Source organism: Nilaparvata lugens, chromosome 7 (assembly GCF_014356525.2).
Source record: "Nilaparvata lugens isolate BPH chromosome 7, ASM1435652v1, whole genome shotgun sequence".
Lineage (NCBI taxonomy): Eukaryota > Metazoa > Arthropoda > Insecta > Hemiptera > Delphacidae > Nilaparvata > Nilaparvata lugens.
This window is the reverse complement of record NC_052510.1, coordinates 61192678-61217475: the sequence shown is the minus strand read 5'-3', so window position 1 is coordinate 61217475 and position 24798 is coordinate 61192678. Positions and strand designations below refer to the sequence as shown.

The 24798-nt window shown below is 34.9% G+C and overlaps 3 protein-coding genes across 4 annotated transcripts in view; 1 reads left to right on the top strand and 2 right to left on the bottom strand.

The window, feature by feature from the left end:
• Window positions 1-2121, bottom strand: part of LOC111054830 (neuropathy target esterase sws) — a 104723-nt gene extending 102602 nt beyond the window's left edge. The window contains exon 1 of the mRNA XM_039433304.1: window positions 1695-2121. Within this exon, the coding sequence (XP_039289238.1) occupies window positions 1695-1835 (141 nt within the window). The 5' untranslated portion in view covers window positions 1836-2121. The remainder of the gene's footprint in view (window positions 1-1694) is intronic.
• A 218-nt stretch (window positions 2122-2339) lies between these two features.
• LOC111054825 (dnaJ homolog subfamily C member 21) lies at window positions 2340-4773 on the top strand. Its single transcript, XM_022341931.2, has one exon. The coding sequence runs from the start codon at window positions 2567-2569 to the stop codon at window positions 4580-4582; it is 2016 nt and encodes a 671-aa protein (XP_022197623.2). The 5' UTR covers window positions 2340-2566; the 3' UTR covers window positions 4583-4773.
• Window positions 4774-6628: 1855 nt separating this feature from the next.
• On the bottom strand, window positions 6629-24617 carry LOC111054831 (UDP-glycosyltransferase UGT5). 2 transcript variants are annotated; one of them, XM_022341939.2, is made up of 8 exons: window positions 24490-24617; window positions 22414-22507; window positions 18603-18846; window positions 15464-15820; window positions 13289-13524; window positions 10306-10528; window positions 9508-9727; window positions 6629-6942 (listed from the first exon to the last, which is right to left on the bottom strand). In XM_022341939.2, the coding sequence occupies exons 3-8, from the start codon at window positions 18844-18846 to the stop codon at window positions 6642-6644; spliced, it is 1581 nt and encodes a 526-aa protein (XP_022197631.2). In that variant the 5' UTR covers window positions 22414-22507; window positions 24490-24617; the 3' UTR covers window positions 6629-6641. The 2 variants fall into 2 exon arrangements, with proteins under 2 accessions (XP_022197631.2, XP_039289235.1); XM_039433301.1 differs by lacking the exon at window positions 24490-24617 and adding an exon at window positions 22755-22954.
• Between the last annotated feature and the right edge of the window lie 181 nt (window positions 24618-24798).

Here is a 24798-nt window from a genome sequence, read left to right as displayed (position 1 = left end):
GGAGCGATTGCAGAGCGAGTGCGGAGCGTGTTGGAGGCGCGTATATCTGTACGCGCCTTAACGTGAACCTCACTATTCACTATAGACGTACTTACTTCACCTAAATTTGTGGGCCTGGATCTATACTAACTGGAACCTAGATATTGATAGAGAAGTTTTATAATCAAGAACTGGTAAAGAGAATCGCCTTTCTATTCTGTAGGAGAGTACCTCTGATGAAGCTTCCACACTCTTGCCAAGTGCGTACAAATGTCGACCAAATGTGGATGGGTGGTTTTCCCGCGCTCGACTTTATTGGCCTTCGTTGGCCATAGCTCCGATTTTTGTCGAGCGAAGGCCAGCGCTTCCGAACCACCCATTCACACTATTTCAAACAATGCGTACTGTTAACTTTTTGTCGTCTGCTCAATTTTTCTATATAATTGAGTTGCTAAAGACCTAATTGTTATTATTTATTATTGCTTTATTTTTCTATTGACTTTATCGTGTTCATTTAGTTTATATTTTAAATTTCTATCATGGACATTTTGCTGGCTACCGTTGGCCTTGATGAGGCACCGATGGCAAGACCAACGCGGCCAAGTTTACCAGGTTGGGCCAACGTGTAGATTAGACGTAAGGATGTATACAACAGACAGCCGCTCGGCCAAACATTTGGCCACAGAATGGAAACTAGCAATCAAAAGCCTATCCAACCGATGCTTTTTACATGTCACAAATACTTGAGTGCACCAAGACACGTCACGTGACTGCGCCATCTTGTTAGAAATCAAAACCCTGGTCGCGTCAGTGAACGAGATCAATTGATCCGGATCAGTAAAGTGATCTGAACCTCCCATCTATACTATTACAAATACAATGCTGAACTTTCTAACAAGATGGCGGATTTTTGTGCCAGGGTACTAGCCGAGTTTCCATTCTGTATCTATTCTGTGATTTGGCAAGCGGCTTGGCGAAAGTGTGGTGCTGTCAAGAACGTTTGATAAAGTCTTATATTATTATTTTAAATTGACAAATCGATTGCAATAAAGCCATCTTGATCAAAATCGATTATTTTTCAACTTTTAGGCCTATATGATTTTGGACTCAAATGCAAGTTATCAAATGCAAATAATTTAAGTGTTTTTTAACTAAATAATATGTCAATATCTACAAGAAGTTGACATGAACAAAGTCATCATCACTCACATGAGAAATTGCATAGTCAATCCAGATTATTTCTGCTCAATACTTATGACAGAGGAAAAAAGTATGAAGTATATATGAAGCAAGTGGAGTTTAAATAAATAAAATATTGTTGTTGTGGGTTCCAATGCTTGACCCCGTAGACTATATACTAAAGTGGGTTCATAGAATTCAACTATTACTGCTCAATGGGAAGAAATAATGAAGAAATCATTCAAGTCTAGAGGGAAAATCCACCACTACAAGAACTGTTAGACTTTGGTTCCAAAATATTCAATCAGAGCTTTCCTGTTATCTGGTTAAGTGTAATAATACTATTATTGACTAGACATTAACCTTTCAAAAATCAGATTTATCAGTATTATTGTAAGGTTAAGAACGGTAGCCTATTTGGTTGCATTGCACGAAGAAAATGTTTAATGTACAAAGAAAAAGCTGGAGAGAAGGTCAATTATTTGAAGCTCTTATCAATAAATTCTTAAAAATATAATAGAAATTATTTGTATTACCTGTTGATGTTCTTCTGCATCTATTCCAAACGCCTGTAGACATTTTCCCACAAAGTAAGAGTTGAGGGATTCGTTAATGTTGTTAATTAGCTGCAGAACATCCATAATAACAACAAGAAAGAAGTCATAATTAACCAACATTCAAAGGTAAGCAGCTATCAGTCAAGGATAAGTAAAGTTCCATGCCAAAACAAAAGATTATAAATAAACACGCCAATTAACCTATACCGACTATCAAATTCAAAACAATAGGAGGGATATCACTTGAGCAAGGAAATGTAAATATATTGAGCTAATTGATAATTTCAAAATGTGTAACTAATAGTTTAAATATATTTGACGGACTTAATAGTGGTCAAGTACTAATTAATTGATTAGTGAAGTGAAGTTGAAAATGAAGCCCAAGTTCCTGAGAAGCTGTGAATCATATGCTTTTAATCCTAAAAAGGACAGCTGGTGTCTCAGAATCAGCTGCCTCCTGTCTGCAAATTTGTGAATTATTTATTCTTTATACAAATTTCAAATATTATAACATATTTTTTCACACTTTTTAACCTTAAAAATTGATGCTATAATAATTTCTTTATAGAATAATAACTCTCTCATAACAATGAAGCATTATAAATATTGTAATGAAGAAGGCATTGCAGTTTTCTGGCTACGTTCGCCAATTTTAAGGTTAAGGTTGAAGTTTAAGGTTAGGAATTGTAGCAACATTGTGCAGTTTATTATTCTATAATAGTTTTAAACAACCTTTAAAGATCAATCAATCAATCGAAGAATTCAACAACATTGGATTTGAGTTTTGAATTTTGGTGAGTTTCAATCCATTAAGTAGTTGAACTGTTGTGTATTTTTCATAATTTGTTGCAATGAAATGTCACTATGAAGTGTTGAATGTGCCAAGAGACGCTGAATTTGAGGAGATAAAAAAGTCGTACAGAAAACTAGCAATCAAATGGCACCCTGACAAGAATTTAGAAAACACTGCCGAAGCAACTGAACAATTTAAGTTGATACAACAGGCGTTTGAAGTGCTTAGTGATCCTCACGAAAGAAAATGGTATGACGATCATCGTGAAGCAATAATCAAAGGTAAATCTGGCGGTGAGTATGAAGACAACAGCTTAGATGTCTACGAATTCTTCACGACAACTTGTTTCAAGGGATACGGAGATGACCGTAAGGGATTTTACACAATTTACCGGGAGGTTTTTGAGAAAATAGCAGCTGAAGACTCCGAGTACCAGACTGAAGACGACAGCGATGCTGATATCCCGTCGTTCGGAAAGAGTGACAGCTCATTTGAAGACGTGAATGCATTCTACGCCTACTGGCAAAGTTATTCGACAAAGAAATCGTACGCGTGGCTTGATCCCTACAACGCCAGAGAGGCCCCTAACCGACGTGTATCAAAGTTGATAGACAAAGAGAACAAAAAGGTACGCGACAAAGCTAGGAAAGCAAGAAATGAGGAGGTTAGAGAACTGGTAGGGTTTGTGAGGAAACGTGACAAACGCGTCCAAGCATACGTCCAACACCTTAAAGACGTCGCTGCCGAGAAGGCGAAGAAATCTGAGGAACAACGCATTCAGAAGATCAAGGAACGTAATGAAGAGTTGGCCAGTTTCCAGGAATCCGAATGGTCAAAGTTTTCCAACGTTGAAAAGGAATTGAAGAACATGGAAGCGTCACTAGCTGCGGAATTTGGGGATCAAATGACGACGGATGAGGAGTCTGACGAAGAAAATCCTTTACTCGATTCTCTCTACTGTATTGCTTGTGAGAAACTGTTTAAGAATCCGAAAGCTTTCGCCAATCATGAATCTTCAAAGAAGCACAAGGAAAATGTTCAACTCATCAAGGAATCCATGTTAGAAGAAGAAGAAGAAGATGAGGAGGAAGAGGAGGTCAGCGGAGAAGGAGATGAAGAAATCAACAGTGAAGAAGATGAAGATATTAATGGTGAAGTAGGAGAAGAAGAAATCAATGGTAAAGAAGAAGAGGAAAACATCAGCGGTAAAGAAGAAAAGGAAGACATTGAAGAAATCATTGTGAAAGCAGAAGAAGATACTGGAGAAAACGACGAAGAGGACCTTACCCCATCCGATCTCGAAGAAGAAAAAATTTTAAAACGATTGGAAGCAATTCCCTCAGATGATGACGGTGAAGACTACAATGACCCTGTTCTAACTGATTACATCGATAAAAAACTAGCATCTTTGAAACTGAGAAAGAAGGAAAACTCCTCAATGCCAGAAGAAATTTGTGAAACAAAGAAGAAACTATCGAAAAAACAGAAGAAGAAACAGAAACAAAATAGTAAAATGATGTCATCGGAGATGGATGACAGTGGTGATGACAATGATGATGATGATGAGTTGAAGATTGATGATTTAGGTTCCAGTAAGAAACAAAGGAAGAAGAAGCTGCAAATGAAGGTGCTACTCGAAAGAAAGAACAAGAGAGATGAGGTTGTTGAGGATAAAAGTGATAAGGCAGATAATTGCGAACCAGAAATCCAAGGATCTTCAAATGAAGCAGAAGTAAAATCTCGTCTTGCAGAGACTACAAATGATTCTGATCCAGTGCAGAGCAGTTCCACCTTGCCCAATTCGGATGAAACTCAGGACGCGCGTGAAACAAAATCTAAAAACTCTGTAAAAAATGTGAAGAAAGATAGGAACACTCCTGTAAATAACAGTTCCAGTACAGTCACACTATTCTGTCAAGTTTGTAAAGCAAAGTTCCCCTCAAAAAATAAGCTGTTCCAACATTTAGAAAAAACTAAACATGCTGTCTATATTCCAGACAAGTCGAGTGAAACTTTAGAAGTGAAAAACGCAAAGTCGGGTAAAGCTGGCAGTAAGAAAAAATCTAAGAAATAATTTTTTAAATAGTTGATATTCGTTTTTGAAAACAGTCGAACTGTTTACTCCAAGCAGCTTGAACTCATTTATGAATTTATCACCTTATTTGTAATTTGATTAATTACATTTCAATGTTGTTAAGATTTTATTGATGTATTGAATTGGCTGTGTAAATAGATATTGTTTTGAAATACAATGATCAAAATTTTTTTGGCTACGATATTCATTCCTCTTCATTCATTTTTCAACTACATAACTTGACATACTAGCTGTTCTACAGTTAACATCTTGTAGGAAGCATCATATTCCTTGGGGGAAAAAACTCTATGGCCTGGTTGAACAAAAGCCTCTGGCATTTAATCACAATTAAAATACAACTGGCTTTTGTGCAACCGTGGCTATGAACGCTTGTGGTGCAATTCAATCATTGAAATGTTTCTTTTCATGACCAATGGTATATTTGTAAGCTTAAATCCAATCAGCCGATGTTTAAACTCTAAGGGCCGTTTGCACAGTGACATATTAAACTGAATTTCATTTTAAACTGGATTAAATCCGTATCAAGTCTAGTTTGTTATAATGTGTTTCATTTTGAGTTTAAGCCACCAGCTGATTAAATCCAGTTTAAGCTTTGACTGGGCAAACGGCCCTTAATCAATCACATAATAAATGCGACCATTTCATTCACCAGCTGTTCAGATTAACATTAAACTCACAATGTACTCTTGCTTCTAGAAAAACCTCAGATTGGCTCTCGTGCCTAGATCCAGTTGTACAAAAGTCTGTTAAATTCAAAGGATGATTAAATGACGGTTGAATGACACAAGAACAAATCAGGGAAGCGGAAGACGTCTTTAATTGGTAGGCTACTTTGATCACAATTAAAATTTAACATACTTATGTGCAACCAGGTCTTTGGCCACGGTCAATCCGTAGATAATAAATCTACAGTTACACTGTAGATGGCCGTGCTTTGGTCCAATTATTCATAATGAGTATTATAAAAAATAAGATTGTATCTATGAATGTATTTATGTATCTGTCAAATAATATGCTTTCACTTACAGCAAGGTATGTAAGTTAACTAACCACGTTAACTGCCCTATTACCATAGGTAAGGAAAGTATTGCTTTCCGAAAACATTTAAGGTACCCCAATTTCTAAATTTCTATACATTTCAAGGTCTCCTGAGTCCAAAAAAGTATTTTTTGGGTATTGGTCTGTATGTGTGTCTGTGTACACGATATCTCATCTCCCAATTAAAGGAATAACTTGAAATTTGAAACTTAAGGTCCTTTTAGGATCCGACACGAACAATTTCGATCAAATGCAATTCAAAATGGCGAAAATGTTGTCAAAAACAGGGGTTTTCGCGATTTTCTCGAAAACGGCTTCAACGATTTTCATCAAATGCATAACTAAAAAAGTCATTCATAAGCTCTATCAACTGCCACAAGTCTCATACCTGTAAAAATTTCAGGAGCTCCACCTCATCTATGCAAAGTTTTATCTTAGATTCCCAATTATCAGGCTTCAGATACAATTTAAACAAAAAATTTCAAGTGGAAAAGATTGAGCATGAAAATCTCTACAATTGATGTTCAGTAAGATTTTCACCTAAAATTGAAAATAAGCTCGAAATTCGAGAGAATGTGATTATTCAATTGCAAACTGTTGGCAACTGTTGATTCTATTAAACCATTCACTATGAACAGATAGCAGACCTCGTGTGTCTCCAGCGTTATTGTCCTGTCACCAGCTGGCTCAGATTTTTGAATAGTAGACTTGAGATGCGCGTGAACACTAGCGTCAGGTGATCAATTTTTATAACGGCAAGGAAAGTTGTGTGAGTGTGCCACCACATTTTTCTTTATTGAAACACAACAAAATATATCTAGTATCATTTCATTTTACCACAAGACAACTGGCTCTTAAAGAGTTAAAACTAGTTGTATTGTGATAAAATGAAAGGGTACCTAAACTTTATTGTGTTTCAAAATTATCAACCCACCTTGCAACACAATATACTTACATTGCACGAGTACAAAAACTTTTTTTTTTAAATTGGAACAACATTTCAGTTCTTTTTTACTTTATTAGTCTCTTTCTGTCCATTTTTACTTGATTTGTCACTGTTTGACAACAACAATCCGAGTAATAACTTGAATACATAGAAGATGACAAGTGCAACCGCAACAAACAATGCAATTATATCGACAAGGAGGTACTGGTACCAAGTCAATGATAGTCGCATTGACTTCAGATGATCGGCTCCCTTGTGACGAATCACGTGCTCCACCCAAAATACGGCTCGCTCCATGGGGGTGGACGGCTCGTCTTTGATGATTTTCGACAGTTTTTGGGCGTTCTGTTTAAAACTGCAAAGTGAAAATAATCATCAGTAGAAATATTTTCAAATTGAGAACATGTTATTTTTAGTTCAAGAATCTATAGTGAGGTCCACGTTATAAAGGCAGTGGAGAAAGATCGGAGATCAACGTTGCCGATCCTCTGTCTTGTCAATGCCTTCTATAAACGGTAACTGATACAGGTTTATTGATGTAATATTAACTGTTCATTCTCGTTTAAAATAATTAATTATATTTTATTGAGCAAGAAATTATATTTTTCAATAATTTCATAACTAGAATAAAATATTTTGTTAATTATTAATTCTACATTGTTAAAAAACGATCTGGCAACAGGACAAAGCGAGAAAGAGATAGCGCTATCCGCTTTGTTGAATGATAGACAAGGATAGCAATACCATTGCTAATCAAACACTACCATTATAACGTGGAACTCACTATAGTCTAGAATGTATATATATATGTCAGCTAGTCTATGCCTGTAGTCTTTTTTTCTGTAATAAATAAATAAATAGTCTTTCTATTCAATATGGATGATTACCACAATAATATCACCTTCATAACTAATTAGAAAATGGCTAGCAACTCCCGTTCTTTATCAATAAAGGATTTTATTTGAATATAATTAAAATTACTAACTGTTCATTCTCATTAAAAATAATCAATTATATTTCTCAATAATTTCAAAATAAATTTTCATAATTAAGATGAAATATTTTGCTAATTGATTATTAATTCTACATTGTTGAAAGACGATCTGGCAACAGAGCAAAGCGAAAAAGAGATAGCGCTATCCGCTTTGTTGAATGATAGACAAGGATGGCAATACCATGCCAATCAAACACTGCCATTATAACGTGGACCTCCCTATATGTGTAGATTAGAATCTTAGTGTGCATTTTTTACTTACCGTACCTATTATTTAAAAAACATACATTGTATTCATCAATTGTATCGTTTTTAATTTGATAATTTTAATATGAAATACTACAGCTGAGAATATGTTGATTTCAACACGAAACTGCAGTCCTGTATAATACAGATCTAATAAATGTTGATATGACAAAATAAAACTCTGCTTTTTCAAATATGCATTAGGAACGTGATTGGGCAGATAGGAAAAATGCATATGGGATGCGAGAGACGGGCTGTAGTCAAAACTTGCTCATATGTAGGAATATGCTTGAAATTGATGTACAACAGAATCACGATGGCTTAGAAGTGAAACTTCGTAAGCCAGCAAAAATGTTTCTTCTATTTTTACTCTTATTTTGCTTCACTTTATCGATGGCTCAGAAGTGAAACCTCGTAAGCCAGCAAAAGTGTTTTTTTGATTCAGAATTTCATGATTAAAGCTGCATTTACATCAGAGTTGTCAACAAAAAGTTTTCTTCAAAAGTGTTGTCAGTTTTCCTGTAGCAAAACAGTATTTTTTTATAGTATTTTTCATAGGAATATGCTTGAAATTGATGTACAGCGTAATCAGAATTTCATTATTAAAGCTGCATTTACATCAGAGTTGTCAACAAAAAGTTTTCTTCAAAAGAGTTGTCAGTTTTCCTGTAGCAAAACAGTATTTTTTATAGTATTTTGACATTAACATGATCTAAGTTAAGAGGCAGTTCTGGGTTTTGACCTGTTGTCTCTAAAGAGATATTGTAAATAAATAAAACAAGTTAAATGTTAAAAAACTTTACAAGTTAAATAAAAAGTTAAATGTTGCTGTGATTTTTGAAAAACAAATTTTCAATTTGTTGAAAACTCAGTTGACAACTCCGGTTTAAATGGATACTGGTGTTACAACCGAAACCGGTACCTTGATATTTTTATGAATTTGTGCTTGAGGTAACTTCGAGTCATTTTGTTGAATATGGATACCTAACTTCGACAATATCACCTTTTATTCACTTTACAATACTAATAAATTATCTAATACAGCATAGAGAAAATATAACATAAGAGAAGATATCCCATGATATATAGGCCGTTTATGCCCCAAATTTCAAGCCGATTTTTGTTAACTCAAACCGATTACTGGCGATTACTGTCCATTGATAGACATATATACATTATTACTGTTTTGACCGGGTGAGTTTGTAAGAACGGGTACAGTAAGAGAGACGACTACCAGCGTCACATAGCTTCACCAAAAAACAACTTATGGTAGTTGTATAAAGTCTATAGTTTCAATCAGGTACTTGTGGATGAGAATACTTCGTGAGGTCTACTGTTCACAGAACTACTAGTTTTATTTAAATGATATTAAAATGTCGTCATTTAGAATCAGCCCTCGTCCAACATATTTTGACAGAGTACCTACATAACACACACTATAGTGAGGTCCACGTTATAATGGCAGTGTTTGATTAGCAATGGTATTGCTATCCTTGTCTATCTTTCAACAAAGCGGATAGCGCTATCTCTTTAACAAAACATTAACAAAACATTTTATCTTAATTATAAAAATTAATTATTAATTTATTGAAAAACCATGAGATATCTTCTTATGCTATATTTTCTTTATGAATATAGGTACTATATTTTTTTCAAGAAGTAACAGAAGAATGGCCTTACCTCGGCGTATTCAAAACCGTATTCAAGGCGTGCGATAGCTTCTCAGCAGTCAGCTCTTCGAACTTGACCATCAGTCCGAACCCCTTGCGTTTGGCAATGTGCAAGTTTCCTTTTTGGTCCGCGAAAACCGGTGTACCCACAACCGGAACACCGTAGTAGGCTGCCTCGAACATTCCATGGAATCCACCATGCGTCAGAAATAGCTTGCATTTTGGGTGTTCTGCAAAGGGAAATTCGTAATTTTTTACTTCATCGTGAACTGTGATTTATAAATCTAATAGTAAATCAAATCAAATTCATTTATTCAGTCAGTTGCATAAAAAAACAAGCTGTATTGGGTGATTAACCAATGCCTCAGAAAAAGTTTGCTACTTGGATGTTCTACGAAAGAAAAATTTGCGGACGCCCCATAACACATAATGTATTTGTGTAACAGGAGGTATCTCTATCCAAGACCATCTGGAGAACGCTCCAGTTCTGGAGACATTTCTCCAGATGGTCTTGCTCTATCCCACTTCCCTATAACTCTTCCCTCTTCACTGTATGCACATCTTACCACTACCTCCGTAAACAAAGCCTTAGTGCATTCGTCTGACGTCAGCACAGGTAGGGCTCCTACACCAATAAAAACACTAGCTGTTATAGATCAGCTAAAATCAACAAATTTTTATTGGTGTAGGAGCCCTACCTGAGCTGACGTCACACGAATGCACTACGACTTTGTTTACGGAGGTAGTGATCTTACTCAATTAAAAGTCAAAAAACTTATGTGGACTTTATTAGAAAAATATTACTCACCCAAAATAGCCTGCTGAGGAAACCATTTGGAGATCTTGACGTTGTCTGGACGTCCAGGAATATCGTCTGCCTCCCACTTCCACAGAATTCTCTGCGGCAATTTTCCCAGCACTTGTACAAAAATGTCGACGTATTCGCGTTTCAGATCAGCTGATCTCAGCGTTGAGCCCAAACTCAGGTAGATTATGCCATGGGGCGAGTCTTCTATCCACTTTTTCAGGTCCTGAAATTTTCAAAATTTTGTCAAGCACATTTCAATTTATATAGAGAGAAGTAAGGTAAAATCACTTCACTTATATGGTTACTTTATTCAAATTGATAAAAACAATATAAAAACTTGTAGTAATAACAATAAGCTTATTGTAATAACAATATGAAAACTTGTAGTACCCTTTTATTAAAACATTTTAAAAACTTGAAAACATTCTAAATAATTTCAACCAGAAATAATGAATAATAAATAAATAAATCATATGAACATATATTATCTAGTATCAACTTGTTTATTACTTTCCTTGCCCTATTACCATAGGTAAGGAAAGTATTGCTTTCCGAAAAAAATTAAGGTACCCCAATTTCTAAATTTCTATACGTTTCAAAGTCCCCTGAGTCCAAAAAAATGGTTTTTGGGTATTGGTCTGTATGTGTGTGTGTGTGTGTGGTGTGTGTGTGTGTGGTGTGTGTGTGTGTGGTGTGTGTGTGTGTGTGTGTGTGTGTGTGTGTGTGTGTGTGTGTGTGTGTGTGTGTGTGTGTGTATGAGTGTATGTGCGTCTATGTACACGATATCTCGTCTCCCAATTACCGGAAAGACTTGAAATTTGGAACGTAAGGTCCTTACACTATAAGGATCCGACACGAACAATTTCGATCAAATGCAATACAAGATGGCGGCTAAAATGGCAAAAATGTTGTAAAAAACAGGGTTTTTCGCGATTTTCTCGAAAACGGCTCCAACGATTTTGATCAAATTCATACCTATAAAAGTCATTGATAAGCTCTATTGACTGCCACAAGTCCCATATCTGTAAAAATTTCAGGAGCACCACCCCATCAATGCAAAGTTTGATTCTAGATTCTCAATTATCAGGCTTCAGATACAATTAAAACAAAAAAAATTTAGTGGAAAGGATTCAGCATGAATATCTCTTTAATTTATGTTCAGTAACATTTTCACTTAAAATTGAAAATAAGCTCGAAATGCGAGAAAATAAGATTATTCAATTGCAAACTGTTGGCAACTGCTGATTCTATTAAATCATTCACTATGAAGAGATAGCAGACTTCGTGTGTCTGGATCGCTTTTGTCCTGTCACCAGCTGTCTCAGATCTTAGAATAGTAGATTTGATATGCGCGGGAACACTAGCGTCAGTTGATCAATTTTCATAACGGCAAGGAAAGTTGTGTGAGTGCGCCACATCAGATTTTTTTTACATTTCAACTTGAAAATGGGCAATGGTCGAAGCTAGTCGTTAAATGTTATAAAGTTTTAAAAATGTTTTAATAAAAGGGTACTACAAGTTTTTATTAATTAGAAGTAGATAGTATTCATGAACAAAAAACCTTTTCAGATTTGTAGGTACCCAATTATCTACAGTTGTGAGAATGAGAGACTTCTATTAATAGATATTATAAGAATTATTATTTTTTTAAATTACCATAATATTTAACACGAAAATAGTCGGATTGAAATTGGAAGAGCTGAGTCCCTCCAACCCTCCTCCGCACCCATAGACGTTGCCAATTCGACAGGTGCATTATAAAAATATTATCTAATTCTCATTTATAATCAACTGTGGACAGCGTTGATCAACTCTTGTTTGGCAACGTTGCATCTTTTCTCATCAGACAATTTTAGTGCGGTTGACTATATAGTGAGGTCCACGTTATAATGGCAGTAGAGAAAAATAGGACAACTTCGTTGCCGATTCTCTGCCTTGCCACTGATAGATGATACCGGTGAATCTGATGTAATATAAACTGTTCAATCTTGTTTAAAATAAAATAAATTTTCCAATGATAAATTAATACATTTTTCATAATATTAAGATTGAATACTATTTTGTTAATTAATTATATTTCTACATTGTTTTAAAACGATCTAGCAAAGTTGCAGAGTTAGAGAAGGATAGCACTATCTGTTTTGTTGAATGATAGGCAAGGAGAGCAACACCATTTCTAATCAAATACTGCCATTATGATATGGACCTCACTATACAATTAGAGTGAATGTTTTTGGGAGACTTGATTTTTATTGCGATTGATGCATTAGCTTGACCAATGGAAAAATAAATAAAACTTGAGAAATAAATGAACGAGTACTGAATAAAAATACTCGATATTGTCAATACAACAGTGACAATATCTATAGTGAGGTCCACGTTATAATAGCAGTGGAGAAAGATAGGAGAACAGCAATGCCAATTCTCTGTCTTACTACTGCCTTCTATAGAGGGTAACAGCCACGTTGCTGTGCTAGAAATGGATCGGCACTATCTGCTTTGTCGAATGAGACAAGGATAGCAACACCAATGTTAATCAAATACTGCCACTACAACGTGGACCTCACTATAGATATTGTCACTGTTGTATTGACAATATCGAGTATTTTTATTCAGTACCTACTCTTTCATATATTTCTCAAGTTTTATTTATTTTTCCATTAGTCAAGCTAATGCATCAATCGCAATAAAAATCAAGTGTCCCAAAAACAGTCACTCCAATTGTATAGTGAGGTCCGTATCATAATGGCAGTATTTGATTAGAAATGGTGTTGCTCTCCTTGCCTATCATTCAACAAAACAGATAGTGCTATCCTTCTCAAACTCTGCAACTTTGCTAGATCGTTTTAAAACAATGTAGAAATATAATTAATTAACAAAATAGGATTCAATCTTAATATTATGAAAAATGTATTATTTTATCACGTGAGGTGAATGTATTTGGGAAACTAATAAATTGAAGAGTATGCCTAAGTAGACTGACCTCAGGAAGCGAACTATTGGCGGAAATATGAATGCCTCCAACGGGTACAATATTGGGCAGGTTGGGTGCCACGTAACTGATGGCATGATGGCCGTCAACCAGAGACATCGTAGTTGCCGCCAACATATCTTTCAGCGGCGGCAGGGTGTCAACACCTGCGTAATCGAAGTACGTGCGCATGGTAGCCTCCTGTCTGGGCAGGTACCAGTAGTAGCCCGTAACCCTCGTGAAGAGACCTCGAATCAAATCGAATTTATTTTAATACAATAGAAATATCAGTAGTAGACATTTTATGGGTTGATTCTAGAGGCACAGAAGTGCGGAACAAGACAGTCTAATTGCAATGACTTAGGCTAGGTTCACACCAGTTAGTCAAGACAAGACAAGACATGATCAGACACGTTTAGTCACAACTCTTCACATTTTTGCTTATGACGCAACTCACATTGATTAGGCTGGGCACACACCAGTTAGTCAAGACAAGATATGATCAGACACATTTAGTCATAATTCTTCACATTTTTGCTTATGACGCAACTCACATTGATTAGGCTGGGCACACACCAGTTAGTCAAGACAAGACAAGACATGATCAGACACAATACTTCACACAGTTGCTTATGGATACATGTCTAATTGCAATGACTAATCAGTGTGTGTTGCATCATAAGCAACTATGTGAAGTATTATGTCTGATCATGTCTTGTCTTGTCTTGACTAACTGGTGACATACACAGCCTAATCAGTGTGAGTTGCATCTTAAGCAACAATGTGAAGAATTGTGACTAAACGTGTCTGATCATGTCTTGTCTTGTCTTGACTAACTCGTGTACGCCTAGCCTAACCCGTGAAAAGAATCTATGTTCTTCGGCTGTTACACCCTGTCGTGGGACGTATCCTATTCACGGTCCCTAAAATAATAAATGAATCCTATGAATAAATAAATATCCTATGGTACTTATCATCAGATTCAAGATCCTCTGGAAATAGTCAACCTGACCGTCAGCTTCTTGAAAACTAAAGTCGATATATAAGACACTTTTTGTTGTAAATTTCATATGGTTTCGGCTGTCACACCTATCGTGGGACACTCTGTATATCCTATACCTATCATATCCTCAGAAAATGAAAAATCTATACCTAAATCTAAAATTTTTTATTCACAACATGTTAATTTCAAGACTTAAAAAGAGTACTTATGGCCGGTTTCCGAGCTCGGGATTTAGCTAAGTTGTAGACTTTAAACAGCTGGAGTCAGAAAATTGGCTTTCCGAAACGGGGCGTAATCGCAGTAAAACAACTAACGATTTTTAAACTAAATTTCGAAAAACTAGAAAATTGAACACAAAATAAAATAAAGTTAAAATAGTGTAAAGTTTCAGCTATTTTGAATTATTTAGGAATGTTTCATTTCGTCAAGGAAAAACGTTTCCAAATTATTATAGAAATGAGAAAACAAAGATTTATTTTGCTGCAACTATTTACTGCAACTACACCCCGTTTTGGAAAGCCAATTTTCTGACTTCAGCTGTTCAAAGTCTAGAACTTACCTAAATCCCGAGCTCGGAAACCAGCCCTAAGTATCCTTCATTAAAACCTTACAACTTACAGCATGTTAATTTCAAGACTTGTAAAGGGTACTAATTTTTTTTATTTCCTGATAAACGAGTAGCCCTCTTCAAATAGTTCATATTAACTACAATCATACTATTAATTATTTATTTAATATTATTACATTTTATTAGTTACTATCATATCTAATATCGGGGCACCGAGCCATGGCTTACTTTCTATCTATAGTAGGCTATGGCTTTGCTCGTTATTTTTATTTATTGATAAACAGTAGAACACAATTCTCTAAAATGATCGTGTTTATATTTCACAGCTGGCTATATGTCATCTTATGAATTCCGTGGATGCGATATTTTGATTTTTCACATACTCACTTTTTTACTATTCACAGCTGTTTCAGCCAAGGATGAATTATCATTTTAATGTCGTTCACCGAGTTTTGGCAACGATGAGACCTAGTGCAATCGAATCTTTATATCATAAACCTACTATGTTCAAAATTTCGTGAAAATCGTTAGAGCCGTTTTCGAGATCCGTTAAACATAAATAACCAGATATATAAATACATAAATTGCTCGCTTAATATAATAGGATATACCATACCTATCATCAGATTCGAGATCCTCTGGAAATAGTCCATCTGACCGTCAGCTTCCAGGCGGAAATCGGCAACATACGAGAACGGATTCGGGTTTCCGACGTTGAAGTTGAGCCAGTTTTCGGCCCGAAACGGATGCAGGTTTATGATTGGCGCTTGGAACTTGTGGCCGAATGCTGTTAGGTACTCGTGCGCGAAGAAGGTTTCTAGCAGGATGACGTCATAGGTGTCCTTGGACTGCATCAGCTGTTTGATGGGTGGCTGTTGCAGGAGTTTTTCGGAGCATGTCAGACCCATACGCCACACGAATACCACGTGTCTCCAGCCGTTGAAGTCTGCGAAGTTGGATTTGGCTATGTCGTCTGGAATATTGAAAGATAATAATTGATTATTGAATGGAGTAGGAGAATTTACTTATTGATTTTTATTTGATCCATGTTGTGCAATGTATGAAGTGTATAATAGCCTTATCTTCTTATGATGTGGAGGGGGATTTGCGAAGACTGGGTGTAAGAAGATGGAGAAGAGCAGCAGAATATCGAGAGGGATGAAAAGATAATAATAATGATGATGATGACAGCCTATTCCTTGAAATAGAATAAAAATCATCTAGTACCTGAGAACATTTCTACAGAGTGTCTGATAAGTCACTCTCTATTCTTATACAGCTACAATTTCTTTAATTATGAACCAATTTTGTTAGAACTACATTTTTTTACATAAATTACTCCTTGAAGTTCGATGATTAACACCAATTTTCATTTGTTTCAGTTTAAAAATGCCCCCTCTCTTGACTGTGTAAGAAAGAGCCAAAATAGCAGCTCGTTATATGAGGTCTGGGGATCTGTGATACGAGTACAAAAGTGGTGGAACGAGGGATCCATGCAACACTGGATGCAAAAACACTGAGATCTTTCTTAAGAATGGTTGCAACAGAGTAATGTGAAAGAGCAATTTCACGAGATCCTTGACGCATTGATTTCTTAGGGCTCCTCATGAACATTTCACCAACTCTGTCCTTGACGTTGATGGTCTTCCTGATCGTCTTGCATCTGCGACACTCCCTGTTGTTAGTAATTTAAAATAGCAGTTTTCAACAGTTTTTGCATCCAGTGTTGCATGGATCCCTCGTTCAGCCCTCCACCACCTTTGAACTCGTACCACAGATCCCTAGACCTCATAACGAGCTGCTATTTTGGCTCTTTCTTCCACAATCAAGAGAGGGGGCATATTTAAACTAAAACAAATGAAAATTGGTGTTAAACACATCCTCAAGGAGTGCTCTATCTAACAAATGTAGTTCTAACAAAATTGGTTCATAAATAAAGAAATTATATCTATATAAAAATAGGGAGTAGACACCCTGTATACTTCTAAGCTGTATTCTGTGCTAGTACCCTTTGAAGATGAAAATTATCTTTATTATATGGAGTTTGCATTAACTTCCTTGCTCTATCCTTTGAATATCGTGACTCTATCACCCGGTTCCACAAAAGTCTGTCAACTAACACAATTTTAAATGCCATGAGAGCCAATCAGAGAATCTCAGTAGAAACTTCTCTGATTGGAGTTTGCGGAATTTAATTGGGAATAAAATTCAACAGACTTTTGTGCAACCGGGCTCTAGACTCTATAGGAAGAGGAAGAAGAAGAAGATGCAAGAAGAAGGGAGAAGAAAAAGAAGAACAAGATGCAAGAAGAAGAAGAAAAAGATTATCTATATTCTTCTTTTTCCCTTTTCTAACTGCTTTCTCACTCAGTCAGCATCAATTTGCAAATTACTTAGTAATGATGTAAAAGAAGAAGCAGATCATCTATCTACTTCTTCTTCTTTTCATATTTTTTCTTATAAGAAGAAGAAGATCAATCATCATCAGCAACGACAACTTATTATTTCATATTATCTTTCTTCTTCTTCAGAAAAAGAATAATAATCTTAGTCTTCTCCAGAAGAGAAAGAATAAAGGAGTAGTATAGGGAAAAAACAGCTGTTCTTATATGGAACATAATATAAAAACAGTTATTGACCGAACAAAGTGAGGTCTAAGATTCAAGTCGACGGTTTGGCATTTCTCTTAATGTTTAAATGTTTCTATGTTTATATATATCTATATGTTGCGCATTTACGCTGAAACGCGGTAATAGATTTTCATGAAATTTGACAGGTATGTGCCTTTTTAAATTACGCGTCGACATATAGCCTATACAAGGTTTTTGGAAATTTTGCATTTCAAGGATAATATAAAAGGAAAAAGGAGCCTCGTTCATACGCCAATATTAGAGTAAAAATCAGACTATAGAATTATTCATCATAAATCAGCTGACAAGTGATTACACAGATGTATGGAGAAGCCAGTCTATTACTGTATTTTGTATAAGTTCTATAGTTTCAATCAAAGACATTAAAGAGGTATGCATCTTTAAGCTGGGTTTACACCAAAGTTATTAACAAAATGGTTATAACTTAATCCTTATAGATTCTATTAGATTGAACGGAAGTTGACAAACACATATGTTCATCATGTGTATGATAAGTTATGTTCAATCTAATATAATCTAAAAGGATTGAGTTATTAACATTTTTTAAATAAGTTTAGTCTAATCGCAGCTTTAAGGTCTTTGGTTTCGATATTTTGTTTTGCAGTCATGGTATTATTATGCGTGCCCATCAGTATCAATATTCTCACATTCGAAAAAACTAATTTAATAGGTGAATAAAAATAAACAAATGAACTAAATAATGCTGGAGAAATTATATTTTTGATTCTAAAAAATTAATTTTCATCAGATAGAAAGATCATCACGGAACTGGATGAATTATATCATATGAAATACAAATTCAAACGTGAAATGAGTTTGTTAACATTCAAAACAGTTGACATCTGGTACTTGTGGATGAGAATACTGCGCGAGGTCTACTGTTCACAGAACTACTAGTATTTTTATATGTTATAAAAAATAACACATATTGTTTATATGTTATATCTTTAATACTTTTAACATCCTTTACTCTCCATCTTCTCCTCCTCCTACGATTAATTAGGATATTCCATGGAATGTAGAAGAAGAACAGTAAATGTCAGAGGTTAGTTATTTCAAATCTAAAAACTGATGATCAATATTATTTTATACGAGACTACTCACGTATGAATCCTTCCAAGAAATTATCGACCATGACAGTTTTCAAGTTGGGAATATCTTCTTTGAAAGGAAACGCCGAGTAGAATGTGACATTGTGTCCTCTGAGGGCCAACTCCTTGAAAAGGGGCATGTAGGTTCTGGTGTGACTTGGGAAAGGCAGTGGCATCAGAACTAGGATATTTGCTGACTCCACACTTTTCCCCACCACTATAACCAGGGCTAGGATGCACAGAACAGACGACTTCATCTAGAAATAAAAATAAATTCCAACATTTATCTCATGTTATTAATTTCTATTAGAATTGCACATATTTATTTTTTGTAGGAGCTCTACAATACGGCCTATAGAAGAAAAAAATTATAATATTTATCTTGTTATCAGTTTATAGAAATATGGTATTTATTTCTTGTAGGAACTGCAATTACGGTCTTAAGAAGAAAAATAAATTATAATATTTTTATCCTGTTATTAATTTATTGAAATTACACATACGATCAGGCCCCGGGTTATAAATGGACAGACTGGGCATTTGCCCAGGGCGCCAAATTTTTGAGGCCGCAAATAAGAGATGATGAAAATAATTTAGAGAATCAAAATAACCCACTAAAAATATCTGCCACAAGATGTCAAAAATACATAGAACAACAGAACATGTAAATATTATACAGGTTATCGGAAATGTGAAAAGTTAATAGTAAGAATGTGAGGATAATAAGCGTACTAGCCGTCAGGCTCGCTTCGCTCGCCATATCCGTCTAGCCAGGGGGCTCCGCCCCCTGGACCCCCGACTGTATCGTCCAAGAATGAGATCAGCAGGCTCGCTTCGCTCGCCTGCATTTTTCATTTGGGCATTTTTATCATATGTTAGGACAATCCAGTCGGGGGTCCAGACTAAACGGCTGGCTAAAAGGATATGGCGAGCGAAGCGAGCCTGACTGCTAGTAATATAATATTCCCAGGATTGAAGTAGCAGTGCCCAATAAATTTTTCCGCGATAAATGTATTTAAATCTTCAACTTGGTGCCAACCTAACAAAGTCAACTCAACTTAATGCCAACCTCACAAAATTATTAATTTAGTTGCCAGTTAACAACTGTTTCGAAGAGGTACTCTATCTAGATTATAGTTCTATAGTAACATATGATATGGAAATTTCAATTATAATTAAGAGATTGGGAGAAGAAGAATATACATGCTAAAAGACGAACTTTAAACCCTTAAAAACAACCCTTTAAATATTGCTTAGAACCCTTAAATATTGCTTAATATTGCTAACCCATAAATATTGCTTACAACCCTTAAAGAGTTAAAATATTGCCAAAAGATTTCTTAGTGCGCCTCTAAAGGGCCAACTTAACATACCTACCAAATTTGAACGTTTTTGGTCCGGTAGATTTTTAGTTATGCGAGTGAGTGAGTGAGTGAGTGAGTGAGTGAGTGAGTGAGTGAGTCAGTCAGTCAGTCAGTCAGTCAGTGAGTGCCATTTCGCTTTTATATGTATAGATATCTCTTTTGGAAATTCAACTGATAAGATTCGAATACCATACTCTCTGCTCTTGTTCAAAAAGAATCACAGAAAGAGTCCATACCACAAGCTGCGAACAAACTTTATGCCTCCTACCCTAATGACATAAGAAGTGAATTTGAAAATGAATGTCTGCACTTAAAAATGTATGGAGAACAGGAAGAACTTGGTGGAATCCATGACATGTTTGAATAAATTATAGAACATGAATTGAAGTTCACTTTCTCAAATCTTGAAGTAGCTATTAGAATATTTTTCTAAGCGTAGCAGTCTGCCAACTGCTCTGCAGAAAGGAGTTTCCGCTTTGAATCGTCAGAATGTTAAGTTTTGTGTTTGAAAGACGTGATCTGGTTATCTCTTATTATTAACTTCATAAGATATAAGTGACATAGATTATTTACTTTTACATTACATCAATAAAGGGGGCGCCACTAGAACATTTGCCCAGGGCCCCATTCACCTAAGCCCGGGGCCTGCATACGATATTTGTTATTTGTACTCTATGAGCTACAATTATTATTACAGCAGTCTTATAGATAGAAGACCCGTAGTAGAATAAATCAGCAATAAAATTATTTGCAGAAATTAACAAATAGGCTAGCAATTGATTTGATTTGGTGACAAATGTAACCTGTTTCATGTGCATATCTTCAATGGTTACCTATTGAGAGGTACACAAGTTCATATAATTAATGGTTATTAAGATATTCCAAACAAATGTGTTCAATACAGTAAATTTTATGGAATATCTCAAAAATTTGTTGTAATATCAATATAACCATTATCTGAAAAAATATTGGTGGCATAAATAAGTTATAATATGCTGTGATCTTATGTCAAATTTGATTTGGAGTACAATTCAACCTGTTTCATGTTCATATCTTCAATGGTTATTGAGGTAGGCCTACTGCAACGTTAGTAGACAGAAAGTCTACTAGCTTTGGGCCTACTGTATTCCAAGAAATGCGTTCAATTCAATAATTTTCTTGGACTAATCTAACTAATCTATTCATTTATTTGTAAAGAAGCCAATTAACTTAATGGTTGAAGGTATATATTAATGACATTTATAATATTCTTATAAGACTCAAATCACAATAAATAACACGAATTCTATGATCAATGAATAGAGCACAATTATATAGATCTGAAGAATGAGATAATAATTTACAGATATAAAACTGTAGTGAGGTCAACGTTATAGTGGCAGTGAATGAAGATAGGAGAACAGCGTTGCCGATTCTCTGCCCTAATTTATTAAACTTCTACATAGTAAGAACGGATTTAGCAACGTTGCGAAGCTATAGAAGGATAGCGATATATGTTTTGTCGAATGATAGACAAGGATAGCAACACCAATGTTGATCAAATACTGCCATTATAACGTGGACTTCACCATAGATATGATAAGAAATAAGGGTTAATTTTATTCTATAATTCCATAAATTGAAATGTATGAGATGTCGGCCGTGTATTGCAATAAATCTTCCAGTAAAAAGTTCTGGATTATGAAATGTTTCACAACTAAATTTTGACTCATGAAAAAAGTATTGAAACACAATTTACAGACGCTGTATAATAGAAATAGTATATTTCGCACCTAGAGCAGAAAATGAGATTTTTCCAGCTCGAAATCGGTTTTCAAGTCCGAGGCCGTAGGCCGAGGACTAGAAAAGATTGAGAGCTGGAAAAACATTTTTGCCCGTGGTGCGAACGATATTTTTCGCCACACTACAGGTATTGCTGACAAAATAAATAAATAATACAAAATAAAGAATACTCGTTAAGCTATCGTACCTATCTCTTGATTTTAGTGGTAGAAGATTTGCAGTCAGGATTTCAGATTCTTTTAAAATTTCACTTGGAATACCACAGTCATCTTCAAGCATTTTTGAAAATTCGGAATGCACTAATCAACAATAAATAATTGAATAAAACTGGTTGCGAAGCGAATTAGTTTGATTCGAAACTGGAACTAAAATCATGGCGACTTCAGCTTATTATGAAAGTGGACACTCGCCCGATCTAGCGGATGACTTATTAAAATAATTAGCGCGTTGTTTCCAGCCATAAGCGGCTGGAAAGAGACAACTTTCTGGCCTAGGCCGGAAAAGAAACCCTTTTCTGACGTCGTCTGCAAACAAGGTCTTTCAGATCTACGTAGGGACTGGAAAACAGCTGCTTTCTGTGCAGTGTGGCGAAAAAATTGTTGTGGTTCATCCAAAATTATTTCATAACATTATTCAATACAACACTTATCAGAGCAATGTAATATAGCCTTTACTCACGATTATTTTTGTCCAAACTAGAAGCACGAAAAATCACAAGTTCACATCTTCATTCTTGATTGATATGAATTGAACGGTACCACAATATTTGCACCTGAAAATTTAAATAAAAATAGTTATATTGCAGTAGGTAGAATGAATTGTGCGGAAAAATGAAGAGCTCTCTAGAAAGTGTCAAATTCCGATAACAATTCTCAAAAGATTTTGTAAATACAGATACGTTTCCAGACAACTGTTGAAAGTTTCTACTAGATAAATAAATCATTCAGCTCACGACGGAACATTAATAATAAATGCTCTTATCATAATACTGGACAAAATTAAAATTAGTCTCTACTCACTCTTATCATTAACTAATCTCTGTCATCCATAGAAATTTATGAGATGAATAAACAAGTCTTTAGATGTGTAGTACTTAATATTATTTATCACATCACGGTGGAGTTTTTTCGTAAATGACTTTCCTATACCATGTGAAACTTGGTATAATAGCTTTGAGAATTGCCGTGAATTTTCCAGTACGATGACAATAAAGTTTACTCTTCAATTAAATTGCATCCATGATGGCAAATGAATGGAATTGAGTACCTAATAATTATATGCTACAGTACAGTATATTATTAACTTACTTGCCAAGGTTTTCTACAAAATAATTTACCGTAGGCCTACTTGTGATGTGGTAGAGAATTCACAACGGTATTCAACTTAATAAATCTGATATTTCTACTCTCAAAAAAAGTAAAAAACAGAAATGAAAAACTTGATTCAAAATATGCAAGACCACTATCGTGGATAAATTATTAAGCTGTATATTTTGAACAATGAAAATAGGAAGAAAAATAAAAATCTCAGTACGGTACCCTTTTTGAATTATTTAATCACAGCATGTTTCGGACATTGATGTCATTTTCAAGTGATACTGGAAATATATTCCCCAGATATCCCTTAAAAATGGCACCAATGTCCGAAACATGTTGTGATTAAATAATTCAAAAAGGGTACTGAGATTTTTATTTTTCTTTCTATTTTTATTACAAGTAGCCCTATACAGAAAAGAGATAAATAAGATGGCATATTTGAACAATGAATATTCCTGTACGAGAAAACCTCTCAAAAGTCTAACTCAATTGACTCATCATAAAATTGGGAATTGATAATAAGTTGTATGCACGATGTAAGTTACCTGGCAATAAATTTCTATTATCGTAACAAGATAAGTGGAGTTTGTAACAATTTATTATACTTCAAACTCAATTTTTGACAGGCTCTATTCAGTCATAAAGTATCTTACTGTTATATTCTATCATGTATAATTTACTATAATGAGGTCCAAATTATAATGGCAGTATTGCTATCCTTGTCTATCAATCAACAAAGCGGTATCTCTTTCTCGCTTTGCTCTGTTGCTAGATCGTCTTTTAACAATGTAGAATTGATAATTAACTAACAAAATATTTCATCTTAATTATGAAAATTCATTACGAAATTTAATAAAATTAGTAGAATTGATGGTGATGTGAAATCTCTCCATAATAAGAAAACAAAGATATTGTCAAATTTCACTAAAATTTCATAAAAAGCTTTAAAACAGAACCATGGTTTCACGTAGTTAACCAACGCATCATCAGCTGAAACCAACTACGTGAAACCATGGTTCTGTTTTAAAGTTTTTAATAAATTTTTAGTGAAATTTGACAATATCTTTGTTTTCTTATCATTACGAAATTGTTGAAAAATATAATTTCTTGATCAATAGAATATAATTAATTATTTTAAACGAGAATGAACAGTTAATATTGCATTAATAAACCGGTATCAGCTACCGTCTATAGAAGGCATTGACAAGACAGAGGTTCGGCAACGTTGTTCTCCTATCTTTCTCCACAGCCATTATAACGTGGACCTCACTATAGTTGCCAACAAGAATGGTTCAAAGATTGTCATGATTATTGACAAGCATAGTCTTTAAATAAATACAAAAATATGGAAAGTAAATACAAAAATATGGAAAGTAAATACAAAAATATGAAAAGTAAATACAAAAATATGAAAAGTAAATACAGTAAATTGAATTACCTTCTCAGCCAAAATTTATTTTCACCAGCACTCCGATGAGTTTGAAGTGAAGATACTCCGGATCAAGTGCGACTATGAGATTGAGTAAATTTTGATAAAACAAGGCTTCTTCTAGAAAGGAGATGAAAATAATTAAAGTGAGAGAAGTAGAGGCGGTAGCCTATTCAAGGAGAACTACTCTTATCACTGTCTGTTATGACAGACAGCTAAATTAGATTTCTTTTCAATTGAGCAAACCAACTCTTCAATTAAATTGGTTAGGGCTAGTAGTTGAATATTTCCATTGTTTAGGTAGAATTTGAATTATAT

What these genes read in the sequence shown, in the direction of transcription:
- LOC111054825 (XM_022341931.2), top strand. Translation starts at nt 2,567, where the DNA reads ATGAAATGTCACTATGAAGTGTTGAATGTGCCAAGAGACGCTGAATTT.
- LOC111054831 (XM_022341939.2), bottom strand. Translation starts at nt 18,846, where the DNA reads ATGAAGTCGTCTGTTCTGTGCATCCTAGCCCTGGTTATAGTGGTGGGG. An exon ending in TTTCTTGGAAGGATTCATAC is followed by an intron (nt 15,821 to 18,602) that starts GTGAGTAGTCTC and finishes TCAATATTCCAG; the next exon opens with ACGACATAGCCAAATCCAAC. An exon ending in CCAATAGTTCGCTTCCTGAG is followed by an intron (nt 10,529 to 13,288) that starts GTCAGTCTACTT and finishes TGAAAATTTCAG; the next exon opens with GACCTGAAAAAGTGGATAGA.